We start from the raw sequence: 19327 nt of genomic DNA, 5'->3' as shown, positions 1-19327 counted from the left end.
ACTAATTTTCAACTTTAAATCATGTTCTCCATATATTTACACGTTTGGGTAGTTCAGATAATAAATAGTTCAGATTAAAGACAATAATTCCTATTGTTTTATGAACTTACTGTGCTGTATTTTTCCCAACTGTCTGATTTCCACATTCTTCTATCAGTAAAGAAAATGGCTGACTCAAATTTTAAATTTCATCCAGAAGAGATTAAAATCTTGAGGAAAAAATCTATGAACCCATTAAGTTTTAAGAGTAGTTAAATCTCCTTATATCTGTTTATTTCTTGTAGTTTACAATTTGATTTCTATAGCTCAGATATCCAAATGTCCTTTGATAAAAATACAAGTCAGTACTCATTTAAACATGGTTAGCTGTTCCAAGTCCATTCATCAAAATCACTTGCTCTGTGTGTACACGCACGCATTCCTTAACTCCCTAAAATAGCTTCGCCCTTCAAAACAGAGAAACTGGCTTTCAATCATTATGCTACCGGACTCTTCTAAAATCAGTAGCTGGCCAATTTTCAAATAAATGTTAAGAAAAAATTCTTACTTAGAATGACAAAAATTAAGCTTGGCAAAAGTAATGACTTTTATTTACAATTGCATGTATCAAGATTACAATAGAAACACTAGTGATACCATCTGAACAAAAGCAATGATTTATTGGTAATGGCAATGAATGAAACATTGACAGTCTCTGGCGAGAATCAAGCAATTATCCAGGAGCTGTAGATCTGATTGCAATATGGTCTTCCAGTGTCTTTTGTACCTTAGTGGCTTTCTCCTTTTTTGCCAACTACCTAGAAAAACAAAAATAACTTTATATGTATATCTTATTGATTTAAAAATATGGGTTATTTTTAAAAATTCTAATATGCTAATCAGTTTAAAAACCTGGTATTAATTTTTATCCTTGAAACTTTTTTGGCATGCAGTGTATTTTCATTGTTGAAGCAAACTGTGACTCCCCATTCCTGTCCCCTCTCAGACACAAGAAATTAAAAATAAAACACATGCAGGCTATTTTTGGGTTCCCATACTGTTTTAAGAAAAAGAAATGCAATTTTTCAAAACCAGGTTGACAGTTTAGAGAAGTTAATAAGAAAGATGATGCTATATGAGTAAAACATACTTGGCATACTATTTTTAGGCAATTAGAAATCAAATGTCGATCACAAAATAATCTGGAATTAGAAGAGTATGCTAAACTCATGTCTTCATGCCCAAAATAGCAGGTTTCTAGACTTTTTCCTCAATATGTAGACATGCAGTGAAAACAGATTAAAAATGACTAATTTTTCCTGGTTTCTATTTTAATAAAAACTCTGGTTGCTATAAACGTACTATAAAAAAGGTAAAGAATAAATCTTATTTCGGTCAATAATCAGAAAAGTCCTCTTTTGGAGGGTTTTTTAAATGTCCTGGTTGCTATATATGTGGCAGCATACAAACATAAAGAATAAACTGTTTTCCACCAACAATTCTAGAAAACAAATTCTCTATGGGAGGGTTCTAAAACTATGTTCTAACTGAGTAATTTACTTCATACCTGAAGTTTATCATTAGATAATGTATACTCATAGCAGAAACGCCTCTAAAGAGACCTACTTGCAAGATACTGAATGTCCGTTTGTATAGAAAGATTTCTATATAAATTTATAAATGTAATTTTCATATTTTAAATTGATTCTGTTCTAAATGGCACTATCTATACCAAGCAAAGATCATAAATGTCATCAGTACATATCTGGTCTAAAATATAACATAGCTGGGTCAATGTCATTCAATGAGAAGATTTAAAAACTCTTTATGCTGAATTCCCCATCACACAATACTAGAAATGCTTTTTTCCTCAGCTTAGGGAAAAACCACTTTTATTACTTTAAAGGAACTCCCCTCTGGTCCAAAGAAACCATATCAGAAAGCACAACAAGCCAGAGAGATAAAAAGATAGTTTCATAAAAGAGAATGTGGATTAAGAATAGGGAAATTCAGGTTTTAAGAGCCACTAGAAGGAAGGAGAGGGGGCACTATTTTTCTTTTATTACAAATGAATTTAAGCTGCTAAACACTGAGCATTATTGATCATTATATTACTTGGGAAATACAAACCACAAACTATTAGATTAAGCAAAAGAAAAAAACAATATTAAAAATTAAAATTTTAGCAGATGTGATACAGAAGACACAAATCTGCATACTGTTTCACAGGTTGATAACTCTCAACTTGCCAATGTGTATTTTCTGTAAAAAAGAAGAAATTCAACATTCCAATATGGATTCTCACCCCAAACGTAAAAAACTCTTTTATTCATTCTTAAGTCTTTATATTACACCTTAGACAAACAAAAGTCTAGGTACATCAAAATTAGGTGTCCAAGATATTTATTCAGTAAAGAGTCCATTGATCTTTTATGTTAATATTTTAACCAAGCCTAACATTCAGTCCATAAGTCCTTTAACTGGCCTTGAGCTCACTTGGGTAGGCAAGAGCAGAGGACACACCCACAATCAATCTTCAAAAAGACTTTGGGGCTAATGTTCCAGTAGGAAAAGAAAACCCATACCCTTCAACTAAAACTAATCAATATATTATACTAGCACTAATTTACGAACTTGATGAAACTGTTATATTTAATTCCCAAAATGTTTCTACAGTTCCTAAAAAATAAAATTTAAACTTTAAAATGGATTAAAACATTATTCGACAACTAGTTAGATCTGAAAGCATTTATAACAATTTTAAGTGTTACTGCAATATTACTTCTCAAAATGTAGTACAAAATTAAATATGAAACAGTAGAAAGTAAAAAAAAAAAAAAAATAACAGAAGTTCTGATGAGCAACACAGTATAGTGATGAATTAAAGCACCTAGTTGCAAGCCCAAAACAAAAACCAAAACAAAACAAAAGGCCAAATGAGAAACATGACTAGGATGAGATTTGAAGAAAGAGATGGTTGAGGAAATCTAGGTAACAAGAAGGCTGATCCAGACGATAGAAGCTGTAGAAATCTTGCACCAGCAATGGCGAGAACATGGGAAGGGTGAGAGCAGACAGGTGCTAGATGAGCAGAGAAGCAAGGAGGGGAGTAGAGTGAGACAATGTCAATCTTTATATTACTTCATTTTAAAATATCTTCTGTTTTTAGTTCGTTTGAGTTGGATTAAAAAAGCTGAAAAATAAACAGACAGAAATGTTACAAAAATAGCTGATATGGTGAATGGCCAGTTTAGAAAAGTCTATTTTTATTATAGTGATAAAAATCTGCTCTGCTTTTCACATGCGCCTCATTCCCTAAGAAGCAGAAGCCCCTACAATCTTCTCATTTTTATATGCTTATATTTTAATACTTTTGTATTAAAATAAAGCAATACATATAAAGAGCATGTTTTAGCAAAGAAAACATCTACTTCCAATTAAGATGGCAAGCTTTTCATGCTGCAACACAAAGAATCCCTTTAAACCAACAAATAACCAAAGTATATATTAAAATCTGTGCATGATGCCTATAAGAACCAAAAACAGACAAGTAGAAGGTGTATTCTAGCCTAACAAATCTTAAAAGTATAACTGTATAAAGCTGTAATAGCATGCAAGGTGGTCTAAGATTTCTATCCACACCCAAAATTCAGTAGCATTACCTTAGCTTCTGTCATCTTAGTGACATAAGGAGATGGTCAGTAACAGTCTGAAAACTAAAATTATCTAGAAATAACTCACACAACATAAAAACGTAAACTGAAAATGCTAAACATTTAATCTACTTTATCATTCATTAAGCCATTTTCTATAGCTTTCTTCATTATACAAAGAGGTTATCAAATTTTTCTTCCGTGTGCCTATAAAATATATGCCAATCTATTTTGAAATTTGAAATTCTATTTACTATGTATAACCGCTTTTAACTGTAGGCTGAGCAAACGAGTAAAGGGAAGGAAGCATCACACGTGACTTGTCCTTGAATGAATCCTGCACCTTCCCGCTTTCATGTCCAAGTCCCTACTTTTCATTCTATCTAGGGTGCCCATCGCTGCCTTTTCCTTTGTTCAAATTCTATTCTCAAAACTTAGTTCAAGGCCCTCTTTCTCCACAAAGTATTCTCAGACTTCCCTAGTCATCACTGGGTAGAAGGAATGTCACCAGGTTGGGAAAGTCTGAGAATATTTTATGGAGGAAAAGACCCTTGAACTAATTAAGCTTTGATTAACTTTCCGAGAATATAAGCTTGCTAAAGACAGGGAACATAATTATACATTAGTCCCTCTTTATGCACAGTTTCAGTTACCTGTGGTACAGTACTATAAGATATTCTGGGATGGGAGGAAGGGAGGGGAAAGAAACACCATATTCACATAACTTTTATTACAGTATATTGTTATAGTTTTTCTATTTTATTATGAGTTATCATTGTTAATCTCTTACTGTGCCTAATTCATAAATTATACTTTGTCAGAGGCAAGTATGTAAGATGATCCTCAACTTATGATAGGGCTACATCCTGATAAACCCATCATAAGTTGAAAACACTAAGTCAAAAATGTGTAACTGACTAGGAGCTGCAGCTTGCTGCCACTGCCCAGCATCATGAGAGAAGAACAGTTTCTACATTGACTGCAGATCGATTATGCACCATTGTAAAGTAGAACTATCAGTACATTGGGGACCACACGGGAAAAAAACAATATATACAGGGTTTGGTACTGTACACTATTTCAGGCATCTACTGGGTGTCTAGGAACATATCCTCTGCGGAAAAGAAGGAATTACTGTACTAGCACAGTACTATAGGGACAAAACATACCACCCCACACATCTATTATTTCCTTCAATAAAAACCAAACTCATCTGAAGGAAGAAGATAGCAGGAAAAACAAAAAACAAAAAACAAAACTCATCTGTAATTTTTTTTTTTTTTTTTTTTGAGACAGAGTCTCGCTTTGTTGCCCAGGCTAGAGTGAGTGCCGTGGCGTCAGCCTAGCTCACAGCAACCTCAAACTCCTGGGCTTAAGCGATCCTACTGCCTCAGCCTCCCGAGTAGCTGGGACTCCAGGCATGCGCCACCATGCCCGGCTAATTTTTTCTATATATATTTTAGTTGTCCATATAATTTCTTTCTATTTTTAGTAGAGACGGGGTCTCGCTCTTGCTCAGGCTGGTCTCGAACTCCTGACCTTGAGCGATCCACCCGCCTCGGCCTCCCAGAGTGCAAGGATTACAGGCGTGAGCCACCGCGCCCGGCCTCATCTGTAATTTTTAATAAGCAACTCTATCTACACAAGGACTAAACTGGCCACTTTCAGTTAAATATGAACCCTCTAATTTTTTTTACTACATTGAAGCTGATGATTGCATAATATAAAAACAATGAAATACTGGCTTACTTTTGAGGACTAATCCTACAAGACAATGAATGACTACATAACAAATCTCATTCAGAAATATTCCAAGGAAATGCAACATAATATACATAAGAAAGTCACTCAACCAATTAAAATTTATCAAACATTAAAGCAAAGAGATAAGAAGCCCAGAATACCAACAAGGGAGTCTATTATGGTATTCAAATTATTCTCTCAGGGAGTCTGAGAGGTCAAAGCTATTTTCATAACAATGATAAACTGTTATTTGCCTTTTTAACTCTCATTCTCTCACAAGTGTACAGGAGAGTTTTCCAGAGGTGTGACACCACAGCTGATTGAATGCAGAAACAGATACAAGAATGGGAGGACTGTTAGGCCAGACAGTAAAGAAATGCATAAAATTTAAAACAATGCTCCTCTTCTTAAATTGTTTTTTCTTTTGGGGAAAAAATGCTTATTTTTAATTTTAAAATATTATTTGTATTAACATGTAATGGGTTCATTATTTGTAGGTAAATCTTTTTTAAATTTCCCAGTTTTCACTTTTAGTATGATAAGTATTAGACAAATACATCCCAAATAAACAAAAGTTCTTTTTGGTCCTCCACCATATTTTGTAGTATAAAGGGGTCTTGAGATCAAAAAGTTTGAGAACTGCTACTCTACATTTAAATAAGGTAAAAAGAAGTTAAATGAATAAACAGCTGTTATAAAACAAATACAAATACTCTCAAGCAAGAAAAGGCTAACACCTTTGCTATCCTAAAGACAGCTTCAAAAAAGGTAGTTTTACAGTCAAAAAAGAATAAAGACTAGGACAGAAGGGGTGGCAAGGGGATGTTAAAAACAATGACATGAAGACAGACACTTAGATGTACAATTAGTACTGCAAATTAGAAAAACTATAACAAAATGGCAGGCTGGTAAGAAAATGAACAAGATAGAAAGGTAGTTACTTACAGAAAAATGGAAATCAAATAGCATAACCTGAGGTGACAAACAGGAAACTAGAGCCAAATTAATGGTATGAGTCAATAATAGGACTTACAGTAATAGATCTTATGAAAGCACTAAGTTAAGAACTACAAAAGGAATAGTTCAAGCCAAGTCCAATGGCATTTAATTCAAATGGGCAAAGCAGCAAAGCAGGCAGCCAAAATGTCTTTGTTGCTCACACATTTTCGCAGTAAAACATATTTCGTAACATAAAAATGTAGATGTTTAATCTCTGCTTCTTCTGACCTGTCATTATACATATGTGAAACATCTAGACATGACAGGTCTAAGTACATAATTATTCCTACAGCTCCCAAAATTTAATTATGCTATGAGACAGGAAGATGGTAGTTGGAAAACGACCAGTTAAAATATCTATTGTCAAGGTATTCAATTTTGTAAACACAGCATACAATTTCATAACATCATCCATTGTTATGCAATTTAATGAATTTTTCTGTAATTGAATCAAAATCAAACCTGTAGATACCACTAAAAAGAATACGAGTTTTCAAAATATTCTACATCTCCAACTCCCCAAAGAGGGGTCTGCTGGGAGCCTCTCCCTTCAGTAATTGGCAGCCCTAGGGAAACTCTTTCTCTCTTACAATTACCTCAAGTCCTACACTGCCTGCCAGATGCAATCATTGGAAACATATACATCTTCTGTGCTGCCACACATTTGAACTGTATATATAGCAACTGGGGCTCAGGACTGATAAAGCTCTCAGCGGCACATCTATGATATTTAGTTGTACATTTAACAGCCACCCTTGGGAACTGTTACCAATTAGAAGTTATTCCAGTAATGTACGAAAGGGATCAGTCCTCATTCCTAAAGGTCTTCTGTATCTTATAAATTCTTTATAAACCTTGGGGTAGTGTCCTTTAAAAAAAATTATACCCCTACCCACAAAGATGTATAGAAATATGAGAAAACCTGCCTGTTCACTGTAAACTCATTTGCTGAAATGTGCTTTCAGCACACAAACATGGTTTGGAAGGGTAACATGTCAACATATTAAAACAGTCCATTCTTTTTAAATAAAATTATTCAAGTCATTTTAAATATGTTTTAATCAGAAACAATGATAAACAAAATCTTAGTATCAGCAAAGTTCTTAAAAATCTCACTACTACTTCCAAATAATGATTTGCCTTACTCCCACTTTTCCATTATTCCTAACCACTTTCTAATAATCAAATTGTTATTTTTACTCTTATTGAAATGTCATTTATTAAAAGATACTGTATCAGTTAAGACTTACCATTTTTATTAGACTACTTTTAGTCAGAGATCTAAAAATGTGATTAGAACTTACTGTTCTAGTTTAACCTTATAAAATTTCATGACATGATAGGATTTTTTATCTTTATGGTTAAAAAGTATGACTATTGAAATATGTAAAGTTATTCCTTCGAAATTATACTTTTACTTTCTCTAAATGTCATTTAAACAAACTTACTCGTTTGAAGTCATTCATATTTGTTGCCTGGACTGGAGTACCAATAAAAGTAAAGTATGAAATTCTTGTTGTTTCTTCTTCACCTTGATTGGACTGAACAAATATCTACAGAAAAAATTTTTTTTACGTTTATTATCACAATCCTTCTTTTATAAACATGCTTTAATCAATTTCTTCAGATTATTCATAAAAATACCCTCCATTTATCTAAGGATTAATCTAAATTATATAACATTTAGACTAGTACTCCTATAGGACTTAATTCTACTGTTTGCCCTGCTAGTCTCACCTTCTCCAGGGATGCCATGGCAAAACACCCATTTTTACAAGTTCCTGATAATTTAGCCTGGTATGGAGAAGTCATAATTAAATTCTTTACAGAGAATGCTGAAAGAGCATGAGCTTCATGATTACAATGGGACAGACTGCTGTTGGAAATTTTAGTAAAAATCATAGTTTCTCACTGAGGAAAATCTCTGCAGTTATATTCTTTCTGATATACATGCATCCATTCTATTTCCTAGAATATTAAGAGAAAAAATAGTATTGGAAATCAGCTCCTAAACTATATGCACTATGCTTTCTATAGTTTTTTAAGCTTGACTCTATACTTTCTATTTAGAAACTCTACCCAGCATGTTAAGAGATAGCTTTACTCATAGATCCTTTTTCAATATATTGGATTTTTAAAATTTGTTCCATTTCTAAAAATACAATATTCTAGATGTCATCTACTTTAAAATATTGCCCCCCTTTTCTCTCTCTCTTTTTAAGAGATGAGGTCTTGCTATGTTGCCTAGAGTGGCCTCGAACTCCTGGGCTCAAATACTCCCACTTCAGTAGTTGAGGCCATAGGCACATGCCCTTGTGACCAGCTAAAATACTGCCTTTCTTGATTAAAACAACATACTTCTTTCATTCTGAGACGGTGCTCACTGGTCAATTTTTGTTGTTTTCACAGGCAACCATAAATTTATTTCAAACTGAAATTATCAACAATTTAAAAGGTCTATAATAAATAGACTATAAAAAAACCAGCTCTCAGTTTATTTATTTGGAATGTATTTGTGCCTTTTTTTTTTTTTGACACAGAGTCTCGCGTCTTTCTCTGTCGCTCGGGCTAGAGTGCCGTAGTGTCAGCCTAGCTTACAGCAACCTCAAACTCCTGGGCTCAAGCAATCCTCCTGCTTCAGCCTCCCGAGTAGCTGGGACTACAGGCGTACATTGCAACGCCTCACTAACTTTATTGTATTTTTAGTAGAGACGGGGGTCTCACTCTTGCTCAGGCTGGTCTCGAACTCCTAACCTCAAGCGATCCTTCTGCCTCAGTCTCCCAGAGTGCTAGGATTATAGGCATGAGCCACCGCACCCAGCCTGTATTTGCTCTTTGAATGTAAAGCACAACAGCTTATATTCATGACTCTTAAAATTCATCTACATGCTTTGATTAGACTGATTAAAACTGTCACTGTAATTCTAATTTTATAACCAAAAAAGGTGAAACGCATGCCTTCTGTGTCACTGACTCAACTTTTGATTAAGAAAGGATATAGTATTAATACATAAAGACTTGAGTCTATCACAAGATAAAGTATCTTTGGTGATTCCCAATGACAGAGATTACATTAGGATCTCTAGGTTAAAAGGGCTTTTTTCCATTAAACAAATTCTTTCCTTCCCATCAATGAGTAAAACATAAGTATTAATTGGTGACATGTTACAAACATGAGTGAGGTCAGAAAAATATTTGATAACCTGTGTTCTAAGTTTACTATAACCATTTTCTTTAATTTCATTTGGGTAGGATATTTCAAATACTTAAAACTCAACTTGATTATAATTCTTCATATTACTACCAAGTATATCCTGTAAAATTCCATTAACCATTTAAAATGAACACATACTACAGCAATCTTCTAATTTACAAAAATATAATCATTCCATTAAAACAAATTGTATCAGTTTGGCACGACTTGTTCTCAGTGATTGTGTGCTGGTTCCTACTTTCTTGTTCAGGGAACTCTGCTATTCTTTTCCAACCCTCCAACTTCCTCCTCTGAATGCCTGGAGGCAGGGGGAAGAAGTGTACGCTGGGTTTCAATATTAAAAAACTCAAAAGCAACTAATAACTGCCAAAAAGTAGCTAACTTTAAGTGATATTTCATTTTTAAGTAACATTTAAAATATATCACTTAAAATCATCTCAGGCACTATTCAATATTCAGATATATCTTAGGCCATTTTATAAAATATAAAACTATCTATTTAGGAAGTCATTTTTAAGCCAAGCATGGTGGTGTATGCCTGTAGTACCAGCTATTCAGGAGGCTAAGCGGGGAGGATCGCTTGAACCCAAGAGTTCAAGTTCAACTTGGGCAATATGGTGAGACCCCATCTCTAAAAAAATAAAATAAAATGTCATCTTTACTAAGACCATGACTTCCACACTATTAAAAACTCTATATTCTAGAAAAGTAAACTGGATTTTACAAATGTATCATCACTCATCCCCAGGTTTAAAGAATAAAGCCTATTTACCTTCAGTTTAACTATAAATGTTCTAGAATAAACTTAACGAAAGTCGCAAGATATGTAAATAAAATAAACTGAAAAAATCCACAAATACTTAAAAATAAACCTGTCCTTTCTCTCTAGGGTACACAGATAAATTAAAAAGAAGAAAATTTAATTAGCCCATCATACATTTTTACTCATATCAAATTGAGCAGACAAATACTATCTTAAAGAAACATTTATTATCACCTAAGACACTGAAAACAGCATTGTTACCCACAAACCTGTTAAATATATTTGAATGGAATACTACTTACAGTTACACTGTTAACATTCTGAAACTTAACATAACGAAGTGGAACAATGCCATCTTCTTTAATATCATCCTCTGTCAGTTCCAGAGCTTGAGTTGGTTCACTTCTTTCTGCCTCTTCAAAATCCATAGATCGGGGTAGGTTGATAAAAATTTTTACATATTTAGGACCCTGACCTATAAAATGGTAGAATTAAAGGAAATGCTTAAAAACCTCAAACATACTATACTTTCTTCCCTGTATCATTATATTCACACTATACACACAGACACATGCATAAGCACATACCTACGCCTTGTAGACCTTCATCATTAGTACTTGTAAGAAAGTCTGAGAATTTTGGTAGCCAATCTGTTTGTTTTTTTCCCAATACACATTTACCGGTACCCTCTTGGCCTTGTCAGAACCATATTAAATATTATGATTATGAGATCAAAACAAACACATACATATGCACACATACACAGAGTCCCTGCTCTCACCAACAAAAGACATACTGTGATAAATGTAATAATACTGCTGGTGAGGAGGTATAAAGAAAGCAACAATGGAGTTTGTTACTATATAACAGGTTAACAAAAAGTTTCATAAAAGAAATAGCATTTGAGCTAGGTCTTACAGTTGCCGATAGTTGGTACATTTTGTTATTTAGGAAGAAAGCATTATCAGTGACATTCTGCCAAATGGAAATTAATAATAAAAATTGCCAAATTTCACCTTAAGGATTATATTAGGATGCACTCAGTGGTAAGACCACATGCACAGAATGTCTTAATTCCCTTAACTTCAGTGCACAATGTAAAACTCATATTTTATGGTTGATTAAGGAATATTAGACTCATTTCTATAGTATTCACTTATATACTTTATATTTGCAGAATAAAAGTACAATTTTATTAATAAAAAATTATTAACATGAAAATTTAGAGAAACAAATAAGGAAATGCCATCTGATAAATAAGGACTTGGCTGTACCTCCCCAAAAATTAAAAAAAAAAAAAAAAAAAATAGAACTCTAGTCTCCATTCCCTTACTCTCCTCCCATCAAAAAAAAAGCATAGGAGAAACACAAAAAAAGGGAGAGTAGATAAGGAAAATCCTTTATTTTACAGAGGAGAAATTCTAAGTCTGTACAATTATGTTTACATGCATAGATATAAAGATGATGATACTATTAATTGAGCACAAACAGGAGGATCTGGAGCCTAAGTTTTATCATTTATAAATAGGAGGGGTTTGAAATAAATCTCTCTCTGTTTTAATTCTAAAAAATGGCTGCTTAGAACCTAGAGTTTTAGAGTAATAGTTGGAAGAAAGGATTCAGCAGTTTTCAAATTAAGAGGAAACAATCAAATTTCAAAATAAGAAAGTTTAGAAATAAAGTTCCTTTTTTCTTGCTCTACATATTTCCCAGGAAAAAAGCTCCCTTTCTTGTTTTCCGTATCTAATAGTCTCATATTATTTACCCATTTATTTACTCTCATTGCTTTGTTCCAATAACAATTTCACTCCTTCCCAAAACAGGGAATATCTACCTCTATTTAATAAAAAGTTTTAAATATATGCTAATAGTTCTACAAAGCAGAAAGTTAGTTTAAAGAAGAGTTATCCTTTACTCACCATTATCTGGCCCTTGAAACTTCATGGAATAAAGCTTAACAGGTTGATTAAATGCCACAGTAATAAGTAGCTGGGGAGAAAATAGTATCATTTTAAAATGGCTCTTGAACACCTCGAATACACGAACCACCAAAGCAGAATTAAAATAGAGGCAAAAAAATAAAATCTAATCCATGTAACAAAATCAATGTGATATGGAAAATCAGTGAGTTGAAAGTACTTGTTAAATCGACATTTAAGAAATATCACCATCAATTGTTTATATAAGGGGATAGCAAAAAATATTTTAATGTAGTAAATACCAAAACTATGCATAAGAACCTACGGTCTGTGACCTACAAAATGGCAAGCAACCTACTTTCTAACAAATCAAACAAAATTCCCAAATTAAAATAAAATTTAAACCATATATTTTAGCATACAGCTCACGTTTTATAAGATGGTTTGTCAAGTATCTAGCCACATCACTCAGCAGTATGAAAGCAATACACAAGTTATACAGAGAGATTAGCCCTAAAATGGACTCTGACCCAAAACTCAAAAGAACAGGACGACTCTACAATAACCTCCAAAACTCCATCCTACAGTTATCTGACTAACTGAATCTGGAAGGCCACAAAAGGGAACTGGGATACAAAACACTGTTAGAATGCCTATATTTCAGAAACTGAGTTATTTGCTCAATCTTCTTTCCAGCCAAAATTGAATTTGAGGTAAGTACCTATGCTTCTACCCTGGAAGGAAGATTTCCCAGGCTGGAAAATGTCAGGGAGGTTGTAGCCAGTCCTGCTGACATGCATCATCACATTATTTTTAGGGCCCCATTTATAAGGAACACAATAAAGCTGTACAATAAGGTGACTCTGGTAGAGCAAAGAAATACAGGGGTTGGATTTATGATTTCAGAATAATAGTGTGGTCTGCCTGCCTGAGAAAATAACTACATTATTTTCTTTGGTTACACCAATACTTTTTATACTTGATCTGTAATAGTGTGTCAAAAAGTAACAGGCATGATGTTTAGGGAACTGAACCACAATTGAAGAGCAGGAGATGAGGCTGGAAGGCTAGAAACAGATCAAGTCACCCTCTTCTTAAAGCCAGTGAAGAATCATTTCACTCTCTTAAGAAAGACAAACATTCAAATTTATATTTTAGAAAAATAACTTTTTTGATCATGTAGAAGATGAACGAAAATAGGGTCAAACCAGAGACAATGGAATAGAAAGTAAATTATGGAAAATTACAGCCAACATGAAGATAAAGATGGCTTAATTAAGGAGGTAACAACCTACTTCCACTGTGACAAGGGCAATGCAGAGAAGCATAATGAATACAACATAGGTTTATATCTGGGGGCAAGGAGCACCCATACAGGGAGTGCTCATCTAATTAGTTTCTATTTCTCAGACATAAACTTATGTGGTGGGGAAGGAAGTAAGGAAGGCAGGTCAAGGATGAACAAAAGGATCAAACAGTAGTTAACAGCTCAACTCAGCAGTGGAGCCAATCCAAGAGTTCTGTGATTTTCCTTAGTACGCTTGGCAGCCCACATAGAAGAACAGAGAAAAGAGGTGGGTATATATATCCAAAGGACAGAAAGCAAAGAAACTGAAAGCTATAAAAAGAAAAGGAAGAAGTGATCATTGGGGAAGGAGAGACATAAACCGTGAGATGGGAACGAGAAAAAGAAACAAGAGCAGGCATAAATAGAGATAGTCCCTACACGCTTTAACTTAAGCATTTGATTACCTGTTCATCACAGTCAGATTCCAAGAAGCTCAGGTCTTTTCGTAAACAGTTGTCAAATCCATGCTCATCACTTTCATTAAGACATTCACAACCAGCTTTGTTAATAAAAGGCATTAAATCCATCTGAAGAATATTAAATCAAAATTTCAGGCAAAGCATTTAGAATTGGTATAAAAATGTTAATAAAAATTTAAATCTGTGATACTCTCTAAATTAGGCAATTTTAAAGAAAACTTCGCTTTTAAAATAGTTCCTAAAACTTTTGTAACTGTCTTTTCGTTTGACTTTCTGAACGTCCACCACTAATTATTAAAGCCAAACCTAGTCTTGGCCCATTTGATAAGGTATCAGAAACAAGTCTTTAAGTAAGATTATAAAATGTTGACATATATTTTTTATAGCAGTGTTTTACAGTAGAAAATATGGAAATTAAAGTATCTGTAAGACCCAAAGAAGTGCTATTTCCCTCTTCTGGCAGCCATGGACTCTTTAAACCTATAACCATGAAGAGGTTAGATTTAAGATGAGTAACAAATAGGAACTCAAAATTTTTTTATTATGAAAAATTTTAAACATACATAAATAGAATAATATAGTAAACCCCATGTACCCACCACCCCCAGCTACAATCATTATCAACTCACAGCCAATCTTGTTTCACCTTTACCATGTATCTTAACCCTCCTAATTATTCTGAAGCAGATCTTAGATATCTTTTCATTTCATTCTTGAACATTTCAGTTTGTTTCTAAGACATAAGAATTTTCTTAAAAAAGAACACATCCTAAATATCATTATTAAAACTAAAACAGTAACACTTTAATACAATTAAATATCGGTGTTCAAATTTCCTTAACTGTCTCATAAATGTTTTAGAGTTGAAATGGTAGACTTAGAATAAAGATCCCACAAAAGCATAAAAGTATATAGCTAATACATCTCTTAAATCTCTTTTAATTTATAGTCACTTAAGCCTGTAGATTTCTTAATACTTTGGCTTATACTTCCGTACTTGCAACACAATGTCAAAGAGTTGTGCTGTTAGTGGTCATGCTCGTCTTGTTTCTGACTTTAGTGGAAATGCCTATAGTGTTCCCTATTTAGATTTAATTGAATGCTTTAGGAGTAAATGGGTGCTGAATTTTGTCAAATGCCTTTTCTGCATATTTGGAGATCATGATTTTTCTCCTTAGCTCTACTAATGTGACAGATTATATAAGTGAACTTTCTAACATTAAACATTTCTTGCATGCTTGAAATAAACTCAATTTTGTTCAAGATGGTCTTTTAATGTACTACTGAATTATTGAATTTTTTTAAGTGAAATGATATTTAGACTGTTTACACCAATATTCATAATTGATACTAACCAATCCAGTAGCTTTCTTTACTGGTGCATACTTTGTCAGATTATGGGACAAATGTCATATTTATTTCAAAATGAAATTTAGAAGTTTTGTGTTTTATTTATCGTCTTCAGTAGTAAGTAGTTGCAGTAACGCTAGGTTACCTGATCTTTAAAGATTTGGCAATATTTACTTGTGCAGTCATATGGGCTTTTATGGAAGAAATCTTTTACTATTTTCTCTATTTCTTTACGGTGATTGGCCTATTTAGGTGTTCTGCTTCTAATGGGGGTTTGGTAAATTATAATTTTCTAGAAAAGTATCCATTTCATCTACTAAACAGGGATTATTTTTAAAGTTTATCAAGTATTACAGATTATCAGATCCATGTCCTATCACAAAGGTTCTTCATTATTTTTATAAAGACACTAATACATATGTACATAGTTCTGAAAGACTGAAGAAAACATTTTTACATGTCAAATAAATATCAAAATGTTAATAATCATTAGTATAAACTTCTAATTATTCACAGAAAACCCTCAATGCTTTCAAAGCCAAAATGTTATACTAAATGTATTATTTAGGGTACCATATTTAGCCAATTCAACAAGAGGGGAGGGAAGAAACAAAGGCTACAGGAGCAAAGTTCTACTGTAGTAGAATTATTCTGAGCATCGTGAACATTTGCCTTAAAACAGCAGTTTTGACAAAATCTTTTAAGTGTTTATGTCTTCCATCCTACCTAGATGCCACTTCAATACTATATCTAAGATTAAGAACCCAGGCATGAAGACATTACAGTCAGACTTCAGGTACCTTAATGATGAAAATAAGCTAAGTGGATAAATTCTTTAAAAAAAATATTTTTATTCATTGCAGAGCACACAAAACAAGTACCACATTTAAACAGCTGCATTAAAGTATTTTTTTTCTTTTTTCTTTTTTTCTGTACTGTGTCCTATAAAGTATTTTCTTATACAACACTGTCTGGGACAAACTGGCATTACATTGCATATTTGAGATAATTGTGAACTGTCATATTCTGCAAACATTTGGTAAGAATTAATTATCACTACCTATGTAATCAACTTGCCAAATATAAGAAAAGAATCATAAGAAAGCAATCAGATAAATCCAAATTGTGTGAGTCTTTAAAACAGTCCAGACTTGCGCTGATCAACGAAATAGCCATTAGCTGCATGTGGCAATTTAAAATTAAATTAAAATTAGATAAAATTAAAAATTCAGTTCCTCAATTGCACTAGTCATATAACTAATGTTCAACAGACACATGTGCCTAGTAACTACCATATTATTAGATTGGCACTGGATTAGATTTTCAAAAAGTACAATCATAAAAGAAAAAAAAAGCAGAGAAAAGTTTCCAGACTAAACATGAAAGAGAGCTGACAACTTAATACAGTGCATGATCCTTATTTGATCCTACTATATGGGGAAGGACATTTTGGTAATAATTAAGACAATCTGAATGTAGGAAATTAGAGATATCGTATCAGTATTCAATTTGTTGGAGTGATAACAGTATCTTGGTTATACAGGAAAATATTCTTGTCCTTAGGAACTATAAGCTTAAATATTTAGAGATGAACTATCACAATATACATCACTTACTTATAAATGATTCTGCAAAAGATCAAAGTAAATAGAATAAAAATAGCCAAATATTTACAATTGATGATCACAGGTGAGGGGTATACATGGTCTGTTATACTTTTCTGTGGACTTTTTAAAAAAATAAGTTTCATTCTATTTTGTCGGAAGGGAAGAAAATCCAACATAAGAAACATAGGAGTTAGCAAAACTTTTCCAAATTTGTGGCTCAGGAAAGGTTTGTCTTCTCACTGCACAAATTCAGGTTATATAATAAAGTTTGATTTTATTTTGATGAATGTTGACAAATTTGTAGACCAAAACCTATAGTTCAGAGGTCTAGTGTGTTGAAATACACTAACAAGCCTAAAGATTCAGAACACAAACCAGCATAAGTTCATTTCAAGAGTGGCAAGGATTCAAACTTTTAGAGAGAGGAAGACTTGATTTAGTGGGCATGGGGATGGGGGGTGGCTATGCGAAGCTATTTTATGTACGATCTACTCTTAGCAAATGTGGGGGAGAAAAGATATAATGTTTTAAATTTTTCCAAACTTCAATAAACATTTTTAAAAACTAAAAGTTCTTATGCACAGTAGGGTGACTACAATTAATTTATTATTTATTTCAAAATAGCTAGAAGGGAATGTTCTCAACACCAAGAAATAATAAATGTCTGACATGATGGATATCCCAAATCAGTTCCCCTGATTTGGTCATCACACAGTACATGCATGTTATCAAAATACATATGTACCCCATAAATATGCACAATTATTATCTATCAACAAAAAAGTCACAGGCTAACACACACTCACTTCTGAATAATAATCTATTATGATTTTCTACCTTTTCAGTATCATATCTACATCTTTTGCAATATCTTAAACCCCCCTAAACAGATACACATAGTTCTCTTTTTAAATTAGAGTGAATAAAAATTACTCACTCTTAATTTTTAAAAGATTTCTCATACCTTCTTAATTTGGCCCCAGTCAAATCAAGAGTTTTAAAACAAAATAATGTATAAAATCAATAATTACATAGCTTCTGGGTGTTAAAAAAAATGACTGAAACTCTTTATTCCAAGAAATCCACAATTTTATAAAAGATTGTCAATATATTTCTGCAATGCTTATAGTTAAATCTACTTAAGACAAAGGTTTTCATCAAGTGACTCTTACTTCCATCAGGCTTCTATCTGTGTTCTAAGAACAATGATATTCTTGGGAACACATTACCAGTTTTAAATACTTAATAATGCTGTAAGATGTAAATAGTTCTAAACTTTAATGTCTTGATGGACACCAGATGGAAGAAAATGAAAAAGTTTTTATAATAGCTTTTCATATTTTATCCGTAACATTTGCATGAAAGCTAAATTTTTATTTCTTAAAATTTCACATTTTCCTGCTTGTTTCCTACCTGAGGTCAAAACATTGATATCATTCTTAGCTGATGTATAAAGTATCCCTGTAGCTAAGCATCAAGACTGCTGTGCTCATAACACATTTTCATGCAAACACCCTCAGTAATAAAGGAAAAAAATGCAAAGATGCAAACCCAGTAGTTTACATGCTAAATAAATTCCAAAATTTTCCAAAAGGTGCCACAACCCTGACTTAAACAACATGTCCATTCTTTCTAATTGGATATAACAACTTCTAATTACAGGTCTATTTTAAATAAATAATAATTGTACTTCCCAAACTTAATGCCAGTGTCACATTATGACACTTTTTGACACCCTACCCCCTATATACAAGAAGAATCTATTAACTATACTGTCATTTCTCTTTATCCAGCATGAATTTAAAGGACTTACAGAAAGGATTTGTAGCCCCAGGACATAGATCTGCTTAATATATTTGATATATAGTGTTTAATATATTAGCTTTAATGCGAGGCAACATTTTTAAAAAATTCATTCTTTGATCTGCCAATGCAATAACTTTTTAACCAGAAAAATTAAGAAATTTGTGTATTTTAGTATGCAGGATTTACCAATTTGTATAAACAAATCTGCTACCATGAAACACTACTTCTGGATTTTGCTTCCTTCCTGAATAGCTCTCAAATGATAAAGATGCTGCATTATAACTATTCATACTATGCAGTTTTCAAACACTATTCTTTAAGTTCTTAAGTCCTCAGGTTACTATTTAGAATGATAACTTACTCTTAAAACTTAGGATAACACATGTGACACTAAAGTCACATTTGATTCTAAAAAACAAAATAATTAGACCTTTTTTTAAACACAGAGGACCAGAAAAGAGGGATACATTTAAAAAGATAAGAGAAAACTATAGGAAGTGAGAGGCAGTAAAGGGAGTTCAGTATAT

General features: G+C 32.9%; 1 protein-coding gene across 1 annotated transcript in view; it reads right to left on the bottom strand.

Annotated features, from left to right (window-relative positions):
* Nucleotides 1-258: 258 nt before the first annotated feature.
* Nucleotides 259-19327, bottom strand: part of TXNL1 (thioredoxin like 1) — a 33869-nt gene continuing 14800 nt past the window's right edge. Inside the window, exons 4-8 of the mRNA XM_069467969.1 lie at nt 14023-14145; nt 12271-12340; nt 10654-10826; nt 7823-7927; nt 259-797 (exon numbers count right to left, since the gene is read on the bottom strand). Coding sequence (XP_069324070.1) covers nt 768-797; nt 7823-7927; nt 10654-10826; nt 12271-12340; nt 14023-14145 — 501 coding nt within the window. The 3' untranslated portion in view covers nt 259-767. The remainder of the gene's footprint in view (nt 798-7822; nt 7928-10653; nt 10827-12270; nt 12341-14022; nt 14146-19327) is intronic.

This window comes from Eulemur rufifrons, chromosome 5 (assembly GCF_041146395.1).
Source record: "Eulemur rufifrons isolate Redbay chromosome 5, OSU_ERuf_1, whole genome shotgun sequence".
Taxonomy (NCBI): Eukaryota; Metazoa; Chordata; class Mammalia; order Primates; family Lemuridae; genus Eulemur; species Eulemur rufifrons.
This window is presented reverse-complemented; position numbering and strand designations above follow the sequence as displayed.